We start from the raw sequence: 23,442 nt of genomic DNA, 5'->3' as shown, positions 1-23,442 counted from the left end.
CATCCGTCCGTCAATCTTTTCCGTCCGTCCACTCAACCGTCCTTTTGTATTGTCCGGACTAATTTTCAGCGAATACCTGCTGGAATCTAACGATACAATGGTAATTCAAAAAGTGTATGCCCGTATTATTTGTCAGCAACTTCCGTCATGATTTGAAAAATCCTTTATATTAAGATTCATTACCATAAACAAATTTGCATATTTAAATATTATTTGTATTTAGTAATTGAAGATTTTACACAGTCTGAAATTATTGCTCATGTGTCAAATTTGAAATACTAGAGTGAACATAACCTAGAACAATAATGATCCACTGTGATTAATTGATAAATATTAAACTATATATACAGTATTAAGCAAACGTATTTGAATAAATGTTACCATGATAAATGTTATCTTAAACAAAACTGAACAATCAAGCTTACGTGTGCTGTTTTGAATAAGCATGATCATAAAAGTCAAATCCTGATTTCCCCAAATATTTCCTTTATTAAAAATACAATCATAATGCATTATTTTGAGCAGACGACACAGGTGATCTCGCGGTTTTCAACGTATGGTGGGCACCTAAGTGAACCGCATGCAGCTTCTACCAAATACATAAGTTTGCCGTCCTTGCTCTCTCCATCACCAACTTCCCACTCAGAATTGGCGTCCAAGCAGGCGTAATTTGTAGGGGCTGCGTGAATATCTAAACCAGACACAAGGTATCCCGCATACTCCATCGTCCAGCCCGGGTAACACTGGTTCCTTCCGGGAATCATCACGGTTGTTGGGCGACTGGATCTACAGACAGCACATGGGGCGTCGTGGTCGTGGAGATTTTGGCCAAAGAACCGAGCTCCACCATCACTGAACTGGGAACTAAATTCATATTCCGTTCCATATATTTTCAACGCATATGCTTGAGCAGAATCATCATATACGCCCCATAATGGATCACCGCTCAAACAAATGTAATCGGCAGCTCCATTCTTGTTGTATGCGTTTCCACCAGAAAACCCTACGAACAAATTGATGATTATAGTTTAATTAATATGAATAATTCAATCCATGCTATACTTACTCAATACATCAGTTTAAATCACAATATTTAACTTATATAAATTAAAAAAAAATACCAGCGTAAATAAGTTCTGATCCGTTTTGCGGGCATGTTGTTCGCCCCCATCTTGTGTACACCGAACCTAACAAAATATATAATGATATAAGTTTTTTTCCTACTCAAATATATCAACGAATAAGTATCTCTGCGTTATCGCCGTTAATAACAATATTTTCAATAGTTACCATCAAACGATGTAGTTTTCAGAGTCTGTACATCCGATACCAGTTGACTGTTTTGTACATTAAGAGTCTGAACATCCGCTGCAAGTTTCTGGTTTTGCGCAGTAAGCTGTGCCATTTCTGTTGTTATCGCTTCAAGCCGTGCAGTTAACGTTTGAATAGCTGCGGCCATATCAACGTCACTGTGCAGAACCAACCTTTTGTTGTCAGAAGTGCATGATATTCCCCAATTTGCGACAATTACCATATAACCACACATTACAAGCCGCGAAACCGTCATTCTCCTTTGAAAGAATAGTTCAACTAAAGACTGACACGATTCTTTAAGACATTTTTGATAAGACACAAGCTGTGAATTGATTTTGCTATTATCTTGAAGCCCTTCACTGTTTTGACTTTGACCCATATTCACTGTGTGTAAATCTTATCTTTGTCTGATTTTAAAGACGACTTTTCAATGGTATCTTAAGCAGATTCGCCATTTTTTCCATATAACAACAAAAGCATAGCTCAGTAGTATGATGTTGCTAGTATGAATCATGATGTGATATATCATGACAGGAATAATGTCAAGAAATTGAATGTTTATCATGATCGATAAATGTATTCGTTTACTGTTTTAATATATTAACTACCTATTAACGTCATCCGCAGTCATTCGGTCTGTGCATGATGCATCTTTTTTTGGTATTTATATATATTAGTCCTTAGTGATCTTATTGATATAAGATTGTTACCAGATAAATAAATACTTTAAAAGACGGAAATTGCATTGCTTTAATACATGTCTATATTTAAGATGGACTCATGAGTGTTTATTGCGAACATATAGTGTTTTAGAACATGTAGCGTGTTCTAGAACACTTGGCATAATCCTTTATGATACACAAATAATTGTAATTTACAAACATGTTTGTGATTTTCTTTTACAGCGAGGTATTTACTTTATCAAACAATTAGGGTTATTATAACATACTTTTACGATTAAATGTGCACGATAACATAAATCAAAACGACGCCCCGTGTATCGTCTCAGATCCAGATCCGACTTACCACCGTGATGATTTCTGTGCTATCCGGTTACTACCATAAAATATTTTTAATATATAGTGACTGGAGATTCAATGGACATTTCTGTGTTTGTGTTGATGCTTTCGCAGAATGGCGAATGCGGGATAGCGGTGTCGAATATGGGTAGCTGAAGTGCGTGGTGCAAGATGCGCACGGTACCTTGAAATGCCCACCCTACCTGCCAAACCGTTATTTCGTAAGCTTTTTAAGAAAAAAATTGTCATAATTAGTTCATGACCAACACGTTTATAGGATAAGCGCTCTTCAATGAATATATTGTGATAATACTAAGTTTGCATAAGTTAATTTTTTACTTACACTGGAATGTTTTTTGACCATATCTAAGCCAAGCAACCCTAAATTCCTTTTGCGACGCTGTGCATTAATTCGTCTAAGGCTATAACTGTTCTAGAACGATCCTATTCTAAAAATTACACTAATCACTTTACTATGATCAGTAAAATTGTGGACAAAACAATAACAGTTTTACAATCCATTTTATAACACATCACTTTTGCTTTAGATCCTTTATTTAAGGCAAGAGACCAAGTCCCAAACATTCTTACACACAAAGAAAACAATCAAACAAAAACGAATAATACAACTGATGCAATCGCGTTTGAAAGGAGCCTCTATCTCTCCATATATGCTTATGAATATACACGTTTTGATTACACGATAGCAATAGTTTTCTTCAACAATTAAACACATATTGGTAAAAATACGAGTTAATAAATTGTTTTAACTTTTGTAAAACCATGTGTTCCTTTTTACAAATGCAGTTTTCTTTAATGCAAATACAAGTAATTTCTAATTATCATTTAAAATTTAATGAACAGAAAGATAGTGCAATATTTCAAAAGGAAATATTGGTGATAATACGCCATGGTTACTCTTCCAGCTATTTTCAGTTAAATAAACGCTGTGAATACAAATATATTAATCAACTTTCAACTAAAAAGTCTCCGAGCCGTATCCCTGAGAAGACATGGAGTGTAAGAGACTTTCTATATATGGTCATGACGTCTTACTTTGTAGCTGCGTTTGTATTTCTTTTCAGTAGAAATATTTTACTCATATCGTAATATACGGGATTTCTATGAGATTTTAAGAAATTCATTTCTGTGTTTTGTTTTGGGTTAAATGTTAGCAAAAAAGCCAATCGCAATAAGTCGCTAATGTTAGGCTCAACGGTTCTAACTGTTTTCACTAGCTTAGTTTCGAGAACCATTAATAGCTAAATGATTTTGAAATAATGTGATATTATGTTGCCCTAAATACATGTAAGCGTCAAACAACAGCGTCTAGATTGCTCCTTTTTAAGACCAAGTCAGACTTCAAGATCAAAGGTCAAGCTAGAACACCTTATTCCTAAAATATTATTATATTTAATCCCGAGCTGTAAACTGACACAATAACAATTGGCTTAATTAACGACCAAGGTGATATATTGAGCTGAAATATTGAAAAAGAGATGTAAATGTACTAAACGTGATTGTTGTCAAATCTTTCACTTTTCCATTCATCGACCGATGTCAACTTATTCTTGCGCGGTCACATTGCACAGGTCATTAAGTCTGGAAATAGATTAAACAAGAGCGCATGTGTTACCGATTATTACATTAAGTTAGAATATACTTAACCGCAGCGGGAGCATAGTTTAATATCTGGTTACGAAGAATACAACTGTTAGAAGACGCATAATAAGGAATTAAGAATACAATTAAGAATAAAATCAACGGAAAAAACGATTCTCATAAAAGTTTCATTACCGATCTTTAAAACAGGTTAATCATAATCTGATGAACTTTTGATAAATTATGTGTCAGTGTGCACACACAATAATAATCCAATGCTCGCAGAAATGTATCCAATTGTTCCAGGAATATGCCTTTATAATAAGATAAAATATGCATGTGTTTAATTGACAGTAGTGATTCCGTCAATGTCTTTACTCAGCCTTCGTACAAACCACATTGTTAAGTCGCTATACTGGGTGTGCCTGGATGAAGACGTTTACCTTTGCGACTGGTGAAATACAAAGTTCTAGTACTTAATTATTAAGACTTATCCTTCCTTCGAATAACTTTTGTATAGAGAAATAATGGTGGTTGTTGTGTGTGAAGAAGGTTTATAAACTCAAAATAGGTCGGGCGAAAGCAAAATAACTTTATAGTGATGTATGTTTAATTGGCACAAAACAAGTTAAACTTAGTCGAGGTGTGTAACATCACTGTCTAAAAATATTTACTGCAAAAAATAGTGTGTTTTTTCATGCATCTTTTATGTTAAAAAAAAAAACAGAAGAAAAAGTATGTAAATGTTAACAAAAAGGATCGGCAATTGCGTCAAGAGGGTTTAATATTTTAAATTTTTAATACTTAAACCCTAAGGGATAGCTTCAAAGTCATTTATTTGAAGAAATTGACTAATTGCTGAACAATAACAAACATGGCGCAGATCAAATAAAAACTTGAACAATTAACAACAAAATAATAATCATTTCGCAAACTGTTTTGAATTCATGTAACCGTGTTTTATTAACTTGTGTTTGTTTAACATGCAATACAACCGTGCCAGTTGCGACGTTCTAATAAGTACACTTGGAAATGAACCAAACGCTCTTTCAAATAAGCGTGACAAGCAGGGATTTAACTCACGATTGATTATGTTGAGCAGACGACACAGGTGATCTCGCGGTTTTCAACGTATGGTGGACACTTAAGTGAACTGCATGCAGCTCCTACCAAATAAATCAATTTGCGGTTCTTGCTTTCACTATCCCCAACTTCCCAAACAAGCGTAATTTGAAAGCGCTATTTGGATATCTAGACCAGACACAAGGTACCCCCAGTATTCCATAGTCCAGCCCGGATCACATTGGTTTCTGCCGGGAATCATCGCAGTTGTTGGGCGACTGGATCTGCATACTTCACATGGGGCATCATGGTTATGAAGATTTTGACCAAAGAACCGCGCTCTACCATCACTGAACTGTGCAAAAAATTCATACTCAGTCCCATATATTTTCAGCGCGTTAGTTTGAGCAGAATCATCATATACGCCCCATAGTGGATCACCGCTCAAGCAAATGTAATCGGCAGCCCCATTTTTGTTGGCCGTGTTTCCGCCAGTATACCCTTAGAAATAGATAATGATCATCATAATTTAAAAACAACCAAATAACTCAACGCACCTATTAAACTTGCTCAATGCATCAGTTTAAATATTCCAAAATATACCTTTATAAAAAAAAACTTTTACCAGCGTAAATAAGCTCTGATCCGTTTTGCGGGCATGTTGTTCGCCCCCATCTTGTGAACACCGAACCTGCCATATATATGCAATTATACATTACTATCTGCAAATATGACTTTATCTTTTATATAAATTAGAAAAATAATATATACATGAATATTATCGCCAGGTGATAAAACTGTTTCAGCAGTTACAATTACCAGCAAACGACGTAGTTTTTAAAGTCTGAACGTCCGATACCAGTCGACTATTCTGTGTTGTTAATATGTGGAAGTCCGAGGCCATTCGGCTATTCTGTGTTTGTAATCTCTGAACGTCCTCTACAAGTTGACCGTTATGTGCATTCAGCATCTGAACTTCCGATTCCAGTTGTCGGTTTTGCGCGGTAATCTGGACCATTTGTAAAGACATCGTTTCAAAGCCGTGAAGTCAACGTCTGAATAGCTGCTGCCATATCAACGTAACTGTGCAGAACCAACTTTTTGTTGTCAGACGTACATGATATCCACTCTATTGCGATAAGAACCATATAACCACACATCGAAAACCATAGAACCGTCATTGTTCCCGATCGAACGAAAATAATTCCAATGATTGGATATTATGCCGTTGGTGATATAGGCAACGCATCAACGATGGTCGCATACGGTACATGTATTATAAAAGCTTATAATATTTACATTACCTTCACCACTAGGATTTTTTTTACACAACCGAAGTTAAAAATATACAGGTAAACTATTATGTTCGAATGATTAAAGTTATAACTTATCGCTTTGAAAATGAATACGGAATTAAATACCAGCTATCATTTCAAGTTTTATTAAACGAGGTGAGAAGCTGTTTTGAAACTGTTACCCTCTACGAAGTGGATGACTTTGTTCCGTACTTACGAATGGTATGTGCAATGCCGTTCAGTTTGTGTGGTTGTAAAAAGTTGTGATTTTATTATCACATTTTTTGAGCTTACTTTCGGTCTGAGTTTCGTCCTTCCCTCCATTCGTCAAAATTGTGGACGAGATCTTAGTTACAGAATTGAATCAAATTAAATGACACCTTTTTCATGCATGTACATGTAAGAATTGCATGTATAAAAATGTATGCAGCATACGTATGTTACATGCGAGTACTATATTAACGCTTTGATCTGTTAATATTGCAGTTAGTTACTATCATTTAATAGAAGTATGACTTATTTACGTCTTGTTTCCTCACTGTGAACAAATTCAATTGAGACATTTTGCTTTTATAGCATACGCATAATGTGATGTCAGAGTGGTCTGATTATTTTGTATGCAGTAAATTATATTTAAAAAAAAACATATTTACGCTCAAATTTCATTATTCAGTTTTAATAAACCAATGAAATAATCAAACCTAAGTAATAGGTTTACCGATAGCTACGACACAAGTGCAACAACAAGAATAGTTTTTATTTTATTCATTGTTTGCTCTTGAGCAAGTTTTCAATTCTGATTGCGTGTGACTGAGATACTGTATCCACATGTTATACTTTATTTATTACATTATAACGTGCATTCAACTACGATAAGCAGTTTAACACTCTAAGATTTAATAGAAGTACATATTATGTTATTAATGCGAGAGTCAATTTGCTTTATCGAATCTTATTCAAGTTGGTAGTTATTTATAACGGCTGGCAATTAGAATGCTGCATAGACATGCGAGGAAACAATAGCACTCCAAAGTACACAGTAAAGTTCAAGATCAAACGGACGCGATATTTAATGTATATGTTTTCTATTTTCGCTAAGTATCATATAATAACTGCGTTGACAAAACAAACTGGTGATATGCATCTCAGCCCATTAGCTGTATACGAAGTTACAAAACGACATGAAATGGTTATTTTGAGCAAACAACACATGTGATCTCTCGGCTTTGAACGTATGGTGGACACTTCAGAGATCCGCAGGCTGCTACCACAATATACATCACTTTACCATTCTTGTCTTCAGCATCTCCCAGTTCAACTTCTGGTTGAGTATCAAGGCAAGCGTAATTAGTCGGTGATACATGTTCACTTAGACTAGATACCAGGTAGCCTGCATATTCCATCGTCCAGCCCGGGTATCACTGGTTTCTACCGGGAATCATCACGGTGGTTGGGCGGCTGGATCTGCACACAGCGCATGGGACATCATGGTCGTGCATATTGCTTCCGAAGAATTTGGTACCCCCTGCACTATATTCAGGCATTTCGTATTCAGTTCCGTATATCTTCGGTGAATATGTCAGAGGAGAATCACTATACACACCCCATATCGGATCACCCGAAAGACAAATGTAATCTGCAGCTCTATTTTGGTCGTAGGTATTTCCTGCCGTGAAACCTGCCAACATATATAATTATGTTAATAATAAGCTTTAAGAATAAAGAACTGCCATTATATTTATGTATGGAAGTCATGTATGGAAAGATTTCTTAAATTTAAAAAAAAAAAAAATTAATTAAATTTAAAAAATAGTTTAAAACAAACTTGATTCGATTTATTTGTGTTATTTTAAACATAAAAATGTATTTATGTAAAAATGTGTTTATTGTACAAGTGTTAACCTTTATATGAAAAAAATGGTTCAATCGTATTTGTATTAAAGCGAGTATATATGATTTCGACGCCAACATTGTATTCTCACAATTTTTAATCATTATATGAATGTAATCGAGAAATGTTAAATAAAATAAAAAAGACGTAAAGCATATGCCATTTGCATTCAACGGTGAGTCTTATTAAACCGCTTTGAAAATAGGTATATATTAGCTGAATGTTTAAATTGATATTCTATTATAAACTACAATGCGGAACGAAGTGCAATTCCATATAGCATCTATAACTTCATTGCTCAAATAAATGTTAAACATTTAGATTAACTAAAACCCTTCAAGGTCAATAATTTGTTGCAGGAAGCAATATGAAATTATTAATTAAGAAAGCCCATTTCATTGGTGTATTCCAAGGTCAGATATTTGACACATGGTTCCCAAAAGAATTCAACCATCGACAATATCAACGACTACGTGTGGCATAACAGACACAGAAGAAATGATAAAACAACATTAAACTCGGAAGTTGTTTTCGGTAAATTGTCAGAAAACGAGATACACGATTAAGTACAATGCATGTTGAATGACACTATTGATATTGTTAAAAGATATGGTTTGACGAACTATCAATGTACTTCCTATTAATGCTTACAAATAGAAAATCATTTGTAATACAAAAGATATATTTACCATCGTACACGAGCTCTGTTCCGTTCTGAGGGCAGGTTGTTCTTCCCCATCTGGTGTAAACTGAACCTAAAAATAAAACCTACGTATATGATTTGTTTACTTCGAATGAACTGTACCTGATAAAACTGCGTCGTTCTTCAGAAGATGGATAGAAAAGCGATTACACGCCCTATCGGGAAGCAATAGAAATCTTGTAATATATTTGAAAGTGAAAGCATATTGTCATTGAAGTGACGAACAACAAGACTATCAAGAATTACTTTTACTCTTGCGTTATATTAAGTTGTTGTATAACCATAATACAAAAGTGCATTGCCAATGTATTTGTACACTCAATGAAAAAAAAGTATAAATAAATACAAATTGTTATGAAGTTATATTTATTTGCATGTATTTATCGTACACGCAGACTTTGACAAATACAATGCTTCAAAATCTGTTGCTATGCGTTGTTACAAAACACGTACCGCCAACGGATCCTGCTTTCAGAGCTTGTATTTCGGTTTCATGTCGAACTTCCAACTGCTCAATCCTTTCAGTCAATGTCTGTATGGCAGCGGCCATGTCTACCTCATTGTGAAGCACAAGTCTGCGCTTTCCTTCCTACAGCTGCTCAAACGTAGCATCAGGAACATTAAAACCCATCTGTATATGAACCTAAATGTCATGTTTTGGTTGTGCGTGCCTCGGCGGGTTGAGAGAAATAAAATTAATTCGGGCTCGCATAAGGTTATAGGAGATGATAAGCAGCCTGACCTATTTAGACTTTATTCCATCGCAAAGTCTGCTAAAATGTTTCTACTATCAGACGTTTATATGTGGTCTGTAAGAATTATACCACTCCATTGTTGTGCAGATAAGGTCGTTCGGTATGAATCAAGATAAGGTGGTTTAAAAGCTGGGTCATCGTCAAAACCAACATGATGGGTAAACATAATACTGGAGGATGTAAGACCTGGATTTGGGACAAGCAGTTTTAATTATAGAGGATACAATTTGGATGTGTGTTAGGTAATGAAATCTACTGGTGCCATCTTACTTCGTATCTATTGAGGGTTTAAATCGGGCATTCCTTTGTAGTTTGTTTGTAGCGTTTTTTCTTAACTTTCTACAATGCAGGTTTGTTTAACTTTCACAGTTGTTTAACATATCAATGTATGTGTTTAACAATAAATGCGAGCAGAAATAAACGAAGACTGCGCTCTAAACTATACACGTTTAAAACACCAAATCAAAATATACATACGTGTATAATTCAATGATTGTTTCATAAATATTTACATAATATGCTGTATATCTTTAGTCAACCTATTTCTTGTTTATATTGAGAACTATATATAACAATAGAATATTCGGAATTTCTATATATATTTGTTTGTAATGTTTGTAACCGAAATGATTATCAGTGTGCAATGATTCGTATGATACACACTCGCCCGTTAGCAAAAATTCGTATTAATGTATTACGAGCTACAAAGGAGGAAATACCTTGAAGATTTTTGGAAAGACAAACTTCATTTCCAAATTAGGCGATCCATAATTGTATCAGAATGTAAACAAGCTAATGCAAAGGTTCAGATGGCATTTGGTGAAGACAATTTAAAATATTGCAAAATTATAATGAAGGGTCCGGCCCATTGGTCTGCAGATCCAGCGGTGCGGATTCCATACAAACACCGTTGTTATCCGGTTTGACTTATGGGATACTAATGATATAAATTGATTGGAAATGCGAATGACAAAACTGTGTATGTACTTAGGCTATCGTATATTGGCAAAATGAGGGTTACTCTACTGGCGACGGAAAAGTAATGTGCTAGGTACGAAGTGCGCACGGGACTATCTTGATATAGCCGCCTTATCTGCAAAACCGGTTAATCACGTGTGTCTAGCGATCTTAAATTCACTGTGATACGCTAGTATTAAAGGGGACGTCCAGCAGATTTTGGCATGTATTGAAGCATGTCATTAAATGCTTTATATTGATAAATTTAAACATTAGACCTAAAAATATCCAGTAAAAAGACAAGAATACAATTTAAAAAATGGAAAAAAGTAACCCTCAACAGGGATCGACCCACTGACCCCTGGAGTCCTGGAGTAAAAAGCCTCCCGCCTAGACCACTGGACCATCCATGCTCATGCTTAGACCGGATGTATGTTTTACCTATATAAGCAATCCTCGTAGTTTCCCGAAATATAACAACAACAACAGAACAAATTATTCAATCGTTTCGCGTCGCACGACGCTTTTTAATTTTCAGGTGTTCAAATCGTCAAAAGATTCATATAATGGATATCTAAGAGTATTGTAAGTGGTCAGTATTACTATTTCCTCAAAAATATCATAACAAAAACGAAAATTTGCGAATCTGAAACAACTTTTTTAATTTTGTCAATTTACCACAACGTTGGACGGCCCCTATAAACGGCCCAGTGCTATTATTATGCTGAAACGTTCCAATTCTAGACTTAACATAAATTTAATATGATAAGCATGATTTATGCAAAATTGGGAACATGTTGACGAACCCTTTTATATCACATCACTCTTGCTTATGTAAAACTTTCACAAAGGGCGTATGACAACTTTAAGATTGTATGTTTACATAAAGAGAATCACACCGCACAATACAAACTTTATGATTGAACCCTTACTAAGGGCAAGAGACCACGTTCCACGTTCCAATAATTCCGACACGGCGCAAACTCAAACACGCAGCAATGACAAAGAAAATAATACAACCTGTGTCATTGTGTTCGAAAGCTCCATCAAAACCTTCGCATTAATTGTTAATAGGTTAATATTGGTGCTGAGCTGTTTCAATAAACGTCACTAACTGTAAACATCCGTGGACAATCTCATTACACTGGTGATGTATAATAACTCATGAAAACAGATCAAACTGATGTGTTTCGTTGTTTTTATATTTTTCATTATGGGGTTAAATTTAAAACTAGAAGCATTCAGCTAATTATGTGCACAGAAGTATATATTTTTAACATTAAACCTTCAACCCCCCCCCCCCAATTGGTCTTCTTCTTCTCCTCAATTTCAAAATATGACTTGAAAGCAACGTGTTCACATATTTAAGGAATAGCAAACGTACAATATTTGTCACAGATCCAAAGATAAATGGACGCTATTCACTAGGAAGCGAAATAACTCTAAGAAGGAAGGCACATACTGAATGTAAATTGTCGTTCATTATTTATCATTATCTGGCATTGTTAAAATTATAAAGCGCCACACACGAAAAATAATGAATACTTTTAAGTGTGTTGCTGATTTTTATTACATTATATAACAACCATTGGAGTTTCTATTTAATTATAACATGTATGACGGAAAATAACAGTGCGAATGGCCGAAATTGAAAGGTTATTACCCTTGTAATAGAAAATATATCGGTTGAAATCCATCGGGATTAATTTTTTTCTCATAGTCATTGTTGAAATCTTTGTTGATAATATAGTCAGGCTGTTTAGCTGCGATTTATAGCATTTAATGACGAACTTTAAAATAACATAAACTATAAACTATGCCCTATAATTTGATCTAAGTACTTTAAGCAGGTAAGTACATAGTTTGCACACCATCATTTCGCTTTTCACATTTAGTTCGGTGCAACGTGGCGTCATTGATTTCCGCAAAAACTCAAAGCACTCTTTAAAAAGTCGCCAAATGAGAACTTGGGAGACATGTCATCGGGTGTTTTATATGTATCATGCTTATGCGATTTGTATTGGGGTTTTTTTTTTCAAAATAATAATTTGGAAGTTTAATAGCATTGGCCCTATATACAGAATGTTAATTCTCCACAACTTTTAACAATTCTAAGTTTAATAGTTTAATTACCGATCTTTAAAATAAGTTTATCGATCTTTAATATTTTTTATAAACTATTTACCACTGTGTGTACAAAATAATCGAAGCTCGCATAATTTTGTGCAATTATACCTGGTATGAGAAATAATACTTTGACATTCAGATGGTACCTGCGTGCATTTCATTGCGAGTAGTGCTGTGTTGAATGTATTAAATTAGCCCCCGTACAAACGTTACTGCGTAGTAGAAATATTGGGTGTTCCTGGATAAAGACGGACACCTTTGCGGCTGATGAAATGCAGCATGCTTAGACATTTATGGAATTGTTCATAATTTACATTTCAATTTTTGTTTCTACAAAACCTGTTTATTTTATAAAGGACAAAAGCATCTTCCAGAAACATTATCAGATGACAAATAATTGTAAACATCTGCTAATCTTTTATATAAAGAAAGTTACCAATTGTCTATATGATGCACGTCATTTAAATAAAGGAAACACGATTTAAACTAGGGTAAATGCCGTGTTACTATCAAATCAAGCAAGTTCAATGGTTCTGAAAATCATCATATATTCCTTCTAGAACAGATACAATCATAAATCACCCTTTTGTTTCAATGTTTGCACGTGTCTGAACACATTCTATATTATACAATCGTGTACAAAATCCACCCTGCGTATAACCAATAAAAAGAGAAAACATGGTTGATGGTGAGGAAAATTTATAAATTAAAAATAGGTCGAACGATGGCAACATAAATTCATAGTAATATATTTGGACTAACCCAACAAACAAATATGTAAGGATTTTTTCTTACTAAAATTTCTAATGATCATCGATTATCCTTAAATAACTCTTGTTAAAAAAGACCAACAAGCCTAAACAAAGTTCATTTTTCCCAATCACCACAAAACGCGAAATTTAAAATTTTTAATGTATCAAATAGAAACAACAACTGAATCAGCAGGACATCATTTTGATTAAAACTACAAAGTTTTTTACTTGATGCAAGTGACCAAATTTATTCAAATACAATACAGGAATAAAAGACATGGAACACACACAATAATGCATAGAACTGGAACAATTAAAAAAAAATAAAAAAATGTAACTTTTTTAAATTTGTATTACTATAAAAAATAACATTAAACAAATGTTACTTTTTTAAATTTATATTACTTATGTTTGTGTAATATGCAAAGCGGATATGACAGCATCGAAGTTCTAATAAGTAAATAGCGTAATGCAATCATTAACATCAAGCTGTTCAAAAATAAACATTACAGTCAAGTCGATCACTGATTTTGCTTAACGTTCTATAATACAAATAGTCACATGTGGCATTATTTTGAGCCATTAACATATGCTAGCTCGTGGTTTTCAACGTATGGTGGACATATACGTGCACCGCATGCAGCTTCCACCAAATACATCGATTCGCGGTGTGTGTTCTCCCCATCACCAACTTCCCGCTCAGAATTTGCGCCAAGCAAGCGTAATTTGTTGGTGACATTCCAAAATCTAGACCCGTCACTAGGTATCCCTAGTATTCCATCGTCCAGCTCGGCTAACACTTGTTCCGGTCGGGTTTCATCCAAGTGGTTGGATGTCTTGACGGCGTATTAGGCATCGTGGTCGTGCAGATATTTGCCAAAGATTCACGCTCCTCTATCACTAAAGTGATGAATAAATTCATACTCAGTGCCATATATTTTCGGCGCATTTGTTATTGTCGAATAGTTATGTGTCAGCAGGGTAGGATTTTTAATATTTTCAATACCTTAACCTCTGCGGATAACAACAGGGTCCTTTATTGGAAGAATTTGACCAATTACTGAACAATTAAACACAGGGCGTACATCATGTTAGGCATGCGATAATAATCGAATTTCTAATAAGTTCACTTTGTAATGTAAAGCATTCGCGAACCAAACGCTATTTCAAAAAAGTGTGTCAAACAGTGATTTCACCTTAATTTATTTTTTAATGCCATACTCACGATGTATTATTTTAAGCAGACGACACAGGTGAGCTCGCGTTGTTCAGCGTATGTTGGACATTTCGCGCTATTTGGATATCTAGACTTATACTTTACATTTTATTTGATAAAAATCTTTATTAATGATTGTAAAAATAGACCCACTCTAAAAGCAGCGATGGTTTGCATCGCCATGTACTTAACGAAATTAATTCTTTGAATGATTTTCGTCAAAGTAAAGAATGGGAATTTTCGCCACCCCTATTCCAGTAGTTGTGATAAGGGGATGCATGTATTGGCTTTAAACTCTGTACGGTGTGAAGTGGGATGCCCTCGACCCTCGCACACATATTCACGAGGACAATAAAAATCTTTTATTTTTCGCCCAGTTCAGTTCAAATTTGTACCTTAAATGTTAAAATAAGTAACAGTAGCAGCGGTCTACGAACCAATTATCTATATAAAGAACACTTGGAATAAAAAAAATGTACGTTGTGCAGGATATTGGGCAGGCACATGCACCTTAACCTAAATATCCATTATGGTATGACACGCAGATATAGCATCGCCGGATGACGCTTTTATCCGGAGTATATGATACAGTTGACTAATCTAAATCGATGTAATAACTCAGGTCTCGAAGCATTTCAATTATGTTTTTTTTACTTTTGGAATGGGTTTGGTTCACCAAGTTTGTAATATCAGTTGTTCTTAGTTAGGGGAATTTATATTTTAGATGATATAACTTACATTTGTGAAATAGCTGTTGCTTCCTAGAAGTAAACATGGCTTTGTGAATGGCCAGTATAAACGATTTCAAGTTTTTCATAAAGTCATTAAATCCCACAAGGTATTTACACTGTATGTAAAATGTATTGCATGTCTAAGGTATTTTTGTAAGAGTTGGATCTCAGAAGATTTAACGACTCAGAGTATATAAGGTACTATGAACTAGAAGTTGGATTATAATTCAAGAAATACATTTAAGCTTCCGATGCGGTAGGAATTGTCCTCAGAAAATAAATATTTTAATGAAGGAAGATTATATGAAATGTCGTGGAACAAAAATATGAATACATATGTAAGGTATTGCCTTGAAGAAAATACATAGTCAGGATATATTTCCAAACTGAAGGAAAAGAAACATAACACAGCTGGAGTATAAACAATAATTAAAATATTCTTGTGCACACATGAAGAAGACATAAAACAAAAAAATATTTAAAAAAAAATGACTGTTTTCTAATAGTAAAAGAGCAATCGAGGTTGTACAATATCATCTAAGCAAATATAAATTTTGAAAATTGTGCACACAGCCAAAACATACGACCTTCATTGGTTCAGATTAAGTGCTTTGTATAGAAGACGCAGAATTTCTTATATTATTAGAGGTAGTGCCCCTAAGGATGTGAAATGGAAATAAGACCAAAGCACAATTATTTGATAGTATGTATGCTTGGCCAACATGGATGAGTATACCATGCGATGCCTTGATGTTTGTTATTAGCAACAATGAAAACAGCACATACAGCTGCAAGAAGTTGTTGTATTGTGGTTGTGGTGACATGATGGTAGTACAAATGGACCAAGAAACACACAATGTTATGGAAATTGAAATGTAATATGTAAAAAGGGCTTTGTACTATAAAATTTAATTAAATGTGGTCTTTTAAAAGTATGGTAAAGAAATAATTATGCATGTTCTATGGTATTTTAAGAAGTCTTATAATTAGAGGTTTAAATGGTACTCAAAGTAGAGGATAATTCTAAACACATGGACTAATATTGCAACCTGAGCTCGTCTCAGGGTCCGATCTTCAGCCCATGGTTTTGATGCGGGTTAAACTCGACACCACCTCAGACTATTCGACTGCCTGATAAGGGCTTATTATAAAACCAAAGTATCAGTGTGAAAAGATAGGTTTGAGCAATGAGCTTTTACTGTTTACCACATACCGCTTGGGGCATATGTGACACACGAGAAAAGTGTTGTCTGTTTAAGAATCATGGTATACCTTTTTATCAATAGCAAAACTCGGCAAGTTATCATCATTTCGAGATAACCATTGGGTGTTTAATTTGTTTTTTATTTAAAGTTTGATTAAAAGAGTATGTTATTGATGAGTATATAACATAATATTTGTTCTGAGACTTTATATCAGTCTTGTTGGTAATTTATAAATGTGATTCCGCCTTCGTGTGCGATAATATTAAAAACATACAACCCAACTTAGTCAAGTTCTCAGAACAACGTAGTATCAAAATCTTATCCTTAATTAAAGTTACTTCAATTCAGGATGCTCCGGTCCACAATTATTCCACGCATGCCTTCTTTACTACGGATACTTAATCTGAAGTCTAGTTGGCCCTAAAAAAAGAAAAATTAATTAACGCATTATTTTAAATGAGTAAAGTTGAATTTCTACATGTAATATCAATATTCAACTGAAGAATCTGTTCAGTAGTGTGGGTAAGGATCGTTTGTTTACAACTTCCCTAGCAAGGCGCATAAAAAATCGGCTTGTTCGTGTATTTCTGATGATGAAGAAATGTCCCTGTGTATATAAATATAATTGTTCAGAATAAGTACGATACATTTTATAATATATCAAATTAATTTAAATTCATATTCATTGTTTTGCAGCTGCAACTTTTCTTCTAAAAGCAATGTGGTAATATTCCAGGATGTTGCGAAAACATTATATTATGCTTAACAAATTAAAGTTAACATTTCGAATTGTCAATATCGCTTTATAACTTTACAAATTAATGCCCTATATAGATTTGCCTTGACGAAAAACTGTATTGTACGACAGGAACTGTTATTGACGGCTAATTTACAACTTTTATGGAATTATGCATTTAATATATTAAATTTGCTAGGTTATCGGTAATGAATTTAAGGAGGAAAATATGTTTTGCTTTTCATAATTCAAATATTATGAACATTTACGCATTACATTGAGCGTCTGTCCTGTGACATACACTTGACGACTTTTCTTACGCAACCATGTTCAAACTTAAATATCACTGTTATTAGTAACGAGTTTGATTTTAAATTGTACATATACTCATTTGACCACATTTTGTGCATACTAATCAGAAACTATTTCATCCATGTCGATCAGGCGCTTTAACACGAGGGTTAGGTATGGTTTAATCTGTTTCACTTTGAAATTGTGAAACGCGATTAAATTATAATTTAATTTCAATTTGAAAATTCTAGGTGGGTTCTTACACCAGAAAAACAATTTTAATTAATTTCCAACAAGGGCTGTATTTGTGAAACATAATGTCCCTTTCTGTGCTTTGAAGCCGTGCAGCAGCGGTTTTAGAAACAAGATTGTTAAGTCCGCGGCCCGTTTCTTCGTCAAAAATCAATGGACCAGAACACAACTCTAACTTGATCTGTAAGTCATGCAGGTGAACCCACATACCTAAACTCAGGTAAATATATTAAATCGTGTAGGAAACAACTCCGGGGACGGACGGACAGTGCGGCTGCTAAATACTGTATAATGCTCGTATACATATTCAGGATTGCAACCTCTCATTCCGAATGATGCAGGCCGGTCAGTCATTTACAAATGTACGTGTTTGCGTTTTACTTTTCACATCTTTAATATTTTACGTTGAGATTATTTTGAGAACTTCACTTTTGTAGGGATGTTATAATTTGTAAACGTTATTATATTTATGTGTTGATCAATTTCCAATTTAATTTGCCGAGAGTGTTTAATATATATTATTATCCTGGATCGAAATTACAACAAAATACGTTTAAAAATAAAGAAAGCTATATTTATTGGAGTATGTATTGCGTTAGAAAAGTGTATTTATTTCCGGTTGACTTGTTAAGAATAAATAATCTCGTACAAGATTGGTCTCACAATAATGCAACTGGAGTTTAGCTTTGGCTATGTTTCAGCCGATTGTTGTAGTTCACAAGTATGCTGTAACGAATACTCTTATCAGTCTAACGACAAATAAGACTGTATGCTTTGTATACAAATGACTTATGATTGAACGAAAATATTTCCAACGATTGAATATTATTTCAGTGTTGATATAGGCACCGCATCAAGGGTGGGGTGGCAACTTATGGTACATAGATTGTAAAATGTTATCACTATTAAATTACCTTCACCACTATGCATTATTTTATTTCCAAAAACTATTGACGTTAACAAACATAAATGTACAATGTTTTGTGCGAATATATATAAATTAAATTAATAACTTATCGCAGGCCAAATATCATTTCCAAGTTTATAAAACTAGGTAAAATATATTTTGAAACTGTTTCCTTCTGCGAAGTGGTTGGCATACTAATACGTATTTTGATCTGTGAATTTTGCAGTTATTTGTTTTGTTCCGCTTTTTGAACAAAGTATATTTTGTATTTGAATCACGGTAAGCTCTTAAACAAGTTATTTGTTCTGTTTGCGTGTGACTAAGATATTGTATTTACATGTTATGCTTTTAATTATTACAACATTAAGAACATACAAAAAAGATAAGTAATAATTATTTTTAAACTACTAAGGTTACATCGTGCACAAGAACATTGTTGGTTTTGTAATTAGATCTGGTCTCTGTTTGAGGTTTGGCTTTTTAAACGAAGCTTTAACGATTTAAGCCATACCATTAATTTGCATTGACCGTTCCTCGATTTTAATTATGTTTTTCGGGTTATTGTATGAACTGTTCTATACTGAACAGCCAATATCTCATATGCCTTACATATAGGTCAATCGGATGGTAAAAGTATTTTTTCTCGTAATAATGTTTCTAGAATGGCATTAGTCTCCCATTGAATTATAACGATATTATTTAGGCTGAAGGGAATGAAATGCCAAATTTCTTCGATTGTGTAGCTAGATGCTCAGCACTGTACATTCTGACATTGTCAATAGCTTAAGAAAAGTCCGAACTCGCTATATATAAATATTCAAGAAAGATAACCTTCAATTTCCTTTTTCTGTAAACCTACAAGATTTCATAAATATTACATGAACTTTCTAATGTGTGTTCTAATGTGTGTTCTGTATCATTTCGTTAAATTTCTAAGATGTCAAAGATTTGAATATAATGTTATTAACATAAATGTTCTTTGCTTGATCACATCTTATTCAAGTTGATACTTATTTATGACGGGTGGCGACCAGGAGGCTGTGAAGACAGGTCAGCGCGAAAGTATACTCTAGGTGCAGAATTAAGTTCAAGGTCAAACTGACACAATATATTATGGATATATTTTTTATTTCCGCTAAGTATCACGTAATAACTGCGTTGACAAAAGGAACTGGTTATATGCATCTCAGCACCGTAGTTGTACACGAAGTTACTACAACAACAGCAAAAGATCATTTTGAACAAACAACACAGGTGATCTCTCTGCTCTGAACGTATGGTGGACACTTCAACGATCCACAGGCTGCTACAACCAAATACATCAATTTACCATCCCTGTCTTCAGCATCCCCTAATTCAAACTCTGGCTTTGTATCGAGGCAAGCGTAATTAGTCGGTGACGACTGTTCACTAAGACCAGATACAAGATAGCCTGAATATTCCATCGTCCAGCCCGGGTAACACTGGTTTCTGCCGGGAATCATCACAGTGGTTGGGCGGCTGGATCTGCACACTGCGCATGGGCCGTCGTGGTCGTGTATATTGCTGCCGAAGAATTGTGTGGCTCCTGCACTGTAGAAACTCATTTCGTATTCAGTTCCGTATATCTGCGGTGAATATGTTAGGGGAGAATCACTATATACACCCCATATCGGATCACCCAAAAGACAAACGAAATCTGATGCTCCGTTTTTGTTGTACCTGTTTCCTGCTGTAAAACCTGCCAACGTATGCAACATATCTAAAAATATTGTTAAGCATCAAATGTATGCCAATCTATTGTATTTAATGAAGTCATGCATGAACGTTTGTTATAATTCTACAAGAAATTTGAAGAATTATGCAAAATAAACATATATTCGGTTAGTTTGTATCATTTACACAATAGTTCTGCTTACAATGACATTCTAAACTTTTAATAAATACGCCTATGTATGGCTTTCATTGTTTTAAAACATGCATGTCAACATTGTGTTCTCATTATCTTTAACAATCATAGGAGTGAAATTTACAACCAAACATTTTACGTCGATATCGACAAGTGCACTCGTAATTGATGCAGAAACATAACTGTGTCTACATGTTGTATTAACATACCTAAACAGACTAACGGGGATTTCCAAACAGAGTACTTGTGTATTTAATATTTACAATTTAATAAAACTTGCCTTTCGTTTATGTTTTTATACAACTTCTTCTTGAATTTATCCTAGTGTTCTATCTTTTAATTCATCAACGTTGTGTATGTTTTGAAACAAATAAGAACGTATCTACTCGCTTAAAATCCGGAAGCGGCTATCCATGTTGTAGAAACAAAAAGCAGACAATTCTCAAATTAATTTAAATGCTAATAATTGTAAATTCACACCCCGATGGTAAAGGGTAAGACATGCCACGATCAGTCAAAGATCTAATTTCGATTATCGACAATTTGATCCCTTTGATTCTCAGATGGGAACATCTTTGCAAACATATTAAATTGACATCGTTTCAGCGATAACATGCCTACAATACATTTTATTAAACTTTATATCGACATATCACTAAAAGTAACCATGGTTTGTTGGAAAACAATACGCGAAGCATCAGGGCTGTAGTAAACGGTAGATTGAATACATACAAGTCGGCGTACATGAATAACCTGACACCTTTTTCCAATCACCTTCGCGGTTCGCAATTGTAAGGATTCACACGGGTTTGAACACGAAATGCTTTTCATGGACCGTTTTTAGTCGATGGCAAAAGCTTTAATCGTTAAATGTTTTTATCTGTCATGAATTGTATAGGCAATTGGTCACTTGCATGTAAATGGTTTATACAAATATGCAACTAATATTGTTTGAATGTCAGTATTGCGATTTCGGTAATACATAGGCCTTTCATGAACTGACTTCATATCACGGCTTGTAAATTACATATAAAGGTAAATGAAAAAGGTAATAATGAAACTTTCTTTACCATTATACACGAGCTCTGTTCCGTTCTGTGGACACGTTGTTCGTCCCCACCTGGTGTAAACTGAACCTTGAAATATAAAAACATTATTTGTGTACTTCAAATGGATCATTTCTGGTACTTTTGTGCCTATTTGTTATGGAAAAATACTCAAGAAATGACGGTAGACATCGAATTCCTGTCTAGTCCAATTCTCATATTGTAAACACAAAAAGATGCGATATAACGAATTCGAAAGATGCCATTGTAAGTATGTATTGTTCGGACCATTTGTTAAATTTCAAATTAAAACCGCGACATTACGATTATGTTTGCAACATACCTTGACATTTCACACTGTATCAGGAACATCTTCAAAACTGACTTAACCCATATAATTTTTGACAGTTTTTTTTTTCAATGGACTGATAAACCACAAGACAATTAATAAGTACTTGTTCCCGTATGTCATTCTTAACGGTTAACATAAATTGTATATGTAGTGAATTGTCGTTATATGTGTTCATTAAATAAGAAACTAAAGTGTAAATAAATCCAAATTATAACGTAGGGTTTATTTATTCTCATTTATAAATCGAACATGAGGATGTCAAATTTAACTTATAAAATGTTCAATATATAATGGATACGATACAACGAAAGGTGCAAAACTATAAGGGTATCGTACCCTTTTACTATCGCGCTTCAATAAACGCACCGCCAACAGATCCTGCTTTCAGCGCTTGTATTTCTGAATCCTGTCGATTGTTCTGAGCTACCAACTGCTCAATCCTTGCAGTCAATGTCTGGATTGCAGCGATCGTATCTTCCTCACTATGCAGCACAAGTCTTTTGTTTTCCTTCCTACAGGTGCTCCACCGCAGCAGCAGGAGCAATACAAACCATCTACAAATGAGACTAAACGACATATTGTGTTTGTTAGTCGGCGGTTGGTAGAAATGAAACAAATTCGGGCTCGCATGAGGTTATACAAGACGATAAGCAGCCTGACGTAATTACACTTTATTTCGTCGCAGATCTGCACAAAGTCTGTAAAATGTAGTCACTATCAGATGTTTACATGGGGACTGTAAGTATCATACCATTCTATTATTTTCCTGAAAGGGTTGTTGAGTAGGATGCAGGATAAAGGGTTCTAAAATTGGGTAATTAAAAACACAACATGGTGTGTACACATGAAACTTGAGTAAGTAAGATCGGTCTTTGCGACAAGCAGTTTTATTTAAAGATGAAACAATTGTGAAGTGCGTTTGGTAATAAAAACGACTGGTATCATCTAACTGCGTGTTTCTATTACTCCCATTATTGAATTGGATCATTGACGTGTATTGGTATTTTTGTTTTGCCTTACTATCTTTTAAACAGTTTTGTAAACCTATTACTTTTTAACCGTTAACATTTACATGTATTTGATTTCCCACACATGCGCGTAGAAATTATAAATAAATGAGGATTAAGCTCTTAACTGTACGTTTTTAAAACATCAAAGCAGTGTATGAATAAGTGTTTAAGTCAATTATTTGTTTAAACAAATTAACAAAACTTTCTTTATATCTTTAGCTAACTTTTTGGTTTTAATGGAGAACTGTTTTTATTTGTTGTTACCAAAATGCTTTCCTACGTGCAATTAATAGTATAGAATTTGTTCTCATTCTCAATGTGCTCTTTAGTT

The 23,442-nt window shown here is 34.3% G+C and overlaps 3 protein-coding genes across 3 annotated transcripts; all 3 read right to left on the bottom strand.

Annotated features, from left to right (window-relative positions):
* Positions 1–469: 469 nt before the first annotated feature.
* Positions 470–1,671, bottom strand: LOC127834973 (uncharacterized). Its single transcript, XM_052361136.1, has 3 exons — positions 1,291–1,671; positions 1,122–1,187; positions 470–1,003 (listed from the first exon to the last, which is right to left on the bottom strand). Exons 1-3 carry the CDS (start codon positions 1,565–1,567, stop codon positions 513–515), a joined length of 834 nt encoding a protein of 277 aa, XP_052217096.1. The 5' UTR covers positions 1,568–1,671; the 3' UTR covers positions 470–512.
* Positions 1,672–7,360: 5,689 nt separating this feature from the next.
* Positions 7,361–9,678, bottom strand: LOC127834987 (uncharacterized). Its single transcript, XM_052361158.1, has 3 exons — positions 9,340–9,678; positions 8,873–8,938; positions 7,361–7,970 (listed from the first exon to the last, which is right to left on the bottom strand). Exons 1-3 carry the CDS (start codon positions 9,434–9,436, stop codon positions 7,711–7,713), a joined length of 423 nt encoding a protein of 140 aa, XP_052217118.1. The 5' UTR covers positions 9,437–9,678; the 3' UTR covers positions 7,361–7,710.
* Positions 9,679–19,926: 10,248 nt separating this feature from the next.
* On the bottom strand, positions 19,927–22,678 carry LOC127835610 (short-chain collagen C4-like). The gene is made up of 3 exons (XM_052362047.1): positions 22,468–22,678; positions 21,774–21,839; positions 19,927–20,535 (listed from the first exon to the last, which is right to left on the bottom strand). Exons 1-3 carry the CDS (start codon positions 22,676–22,678, stop codon positions 20,048–20,050), a joined length of 765 nt encoding a protein of 254 aa, XP_052218007.1. The 3' UTR covers positions 19,927–20,047.
* Between the last annotated feature and the right edge of the window lie 764 nt (positions 22,679–23,442).

Source organism: Dreissena polymorpha, chromosome 6 (genome assembly GCF_020536995.1).
Source record: "Dreissena polymorpha isolate Duluth1 chromosome 6, UMN_Dpol_1.0, whole genome shotgun sequence".
NCBI classification, from domain to species: domain Eukaryota; kingdom Metazoa; phylum Mollusca; class Bivalvia; order Myida; family Dreissenidae; genus Dreissena; species Dreissena polymorpha.
The sequence above is the reverse complement of the archived record's forward strand: the minus strand, read 5'-3'. Positions and strand labels throughout refer to the sequence as shown.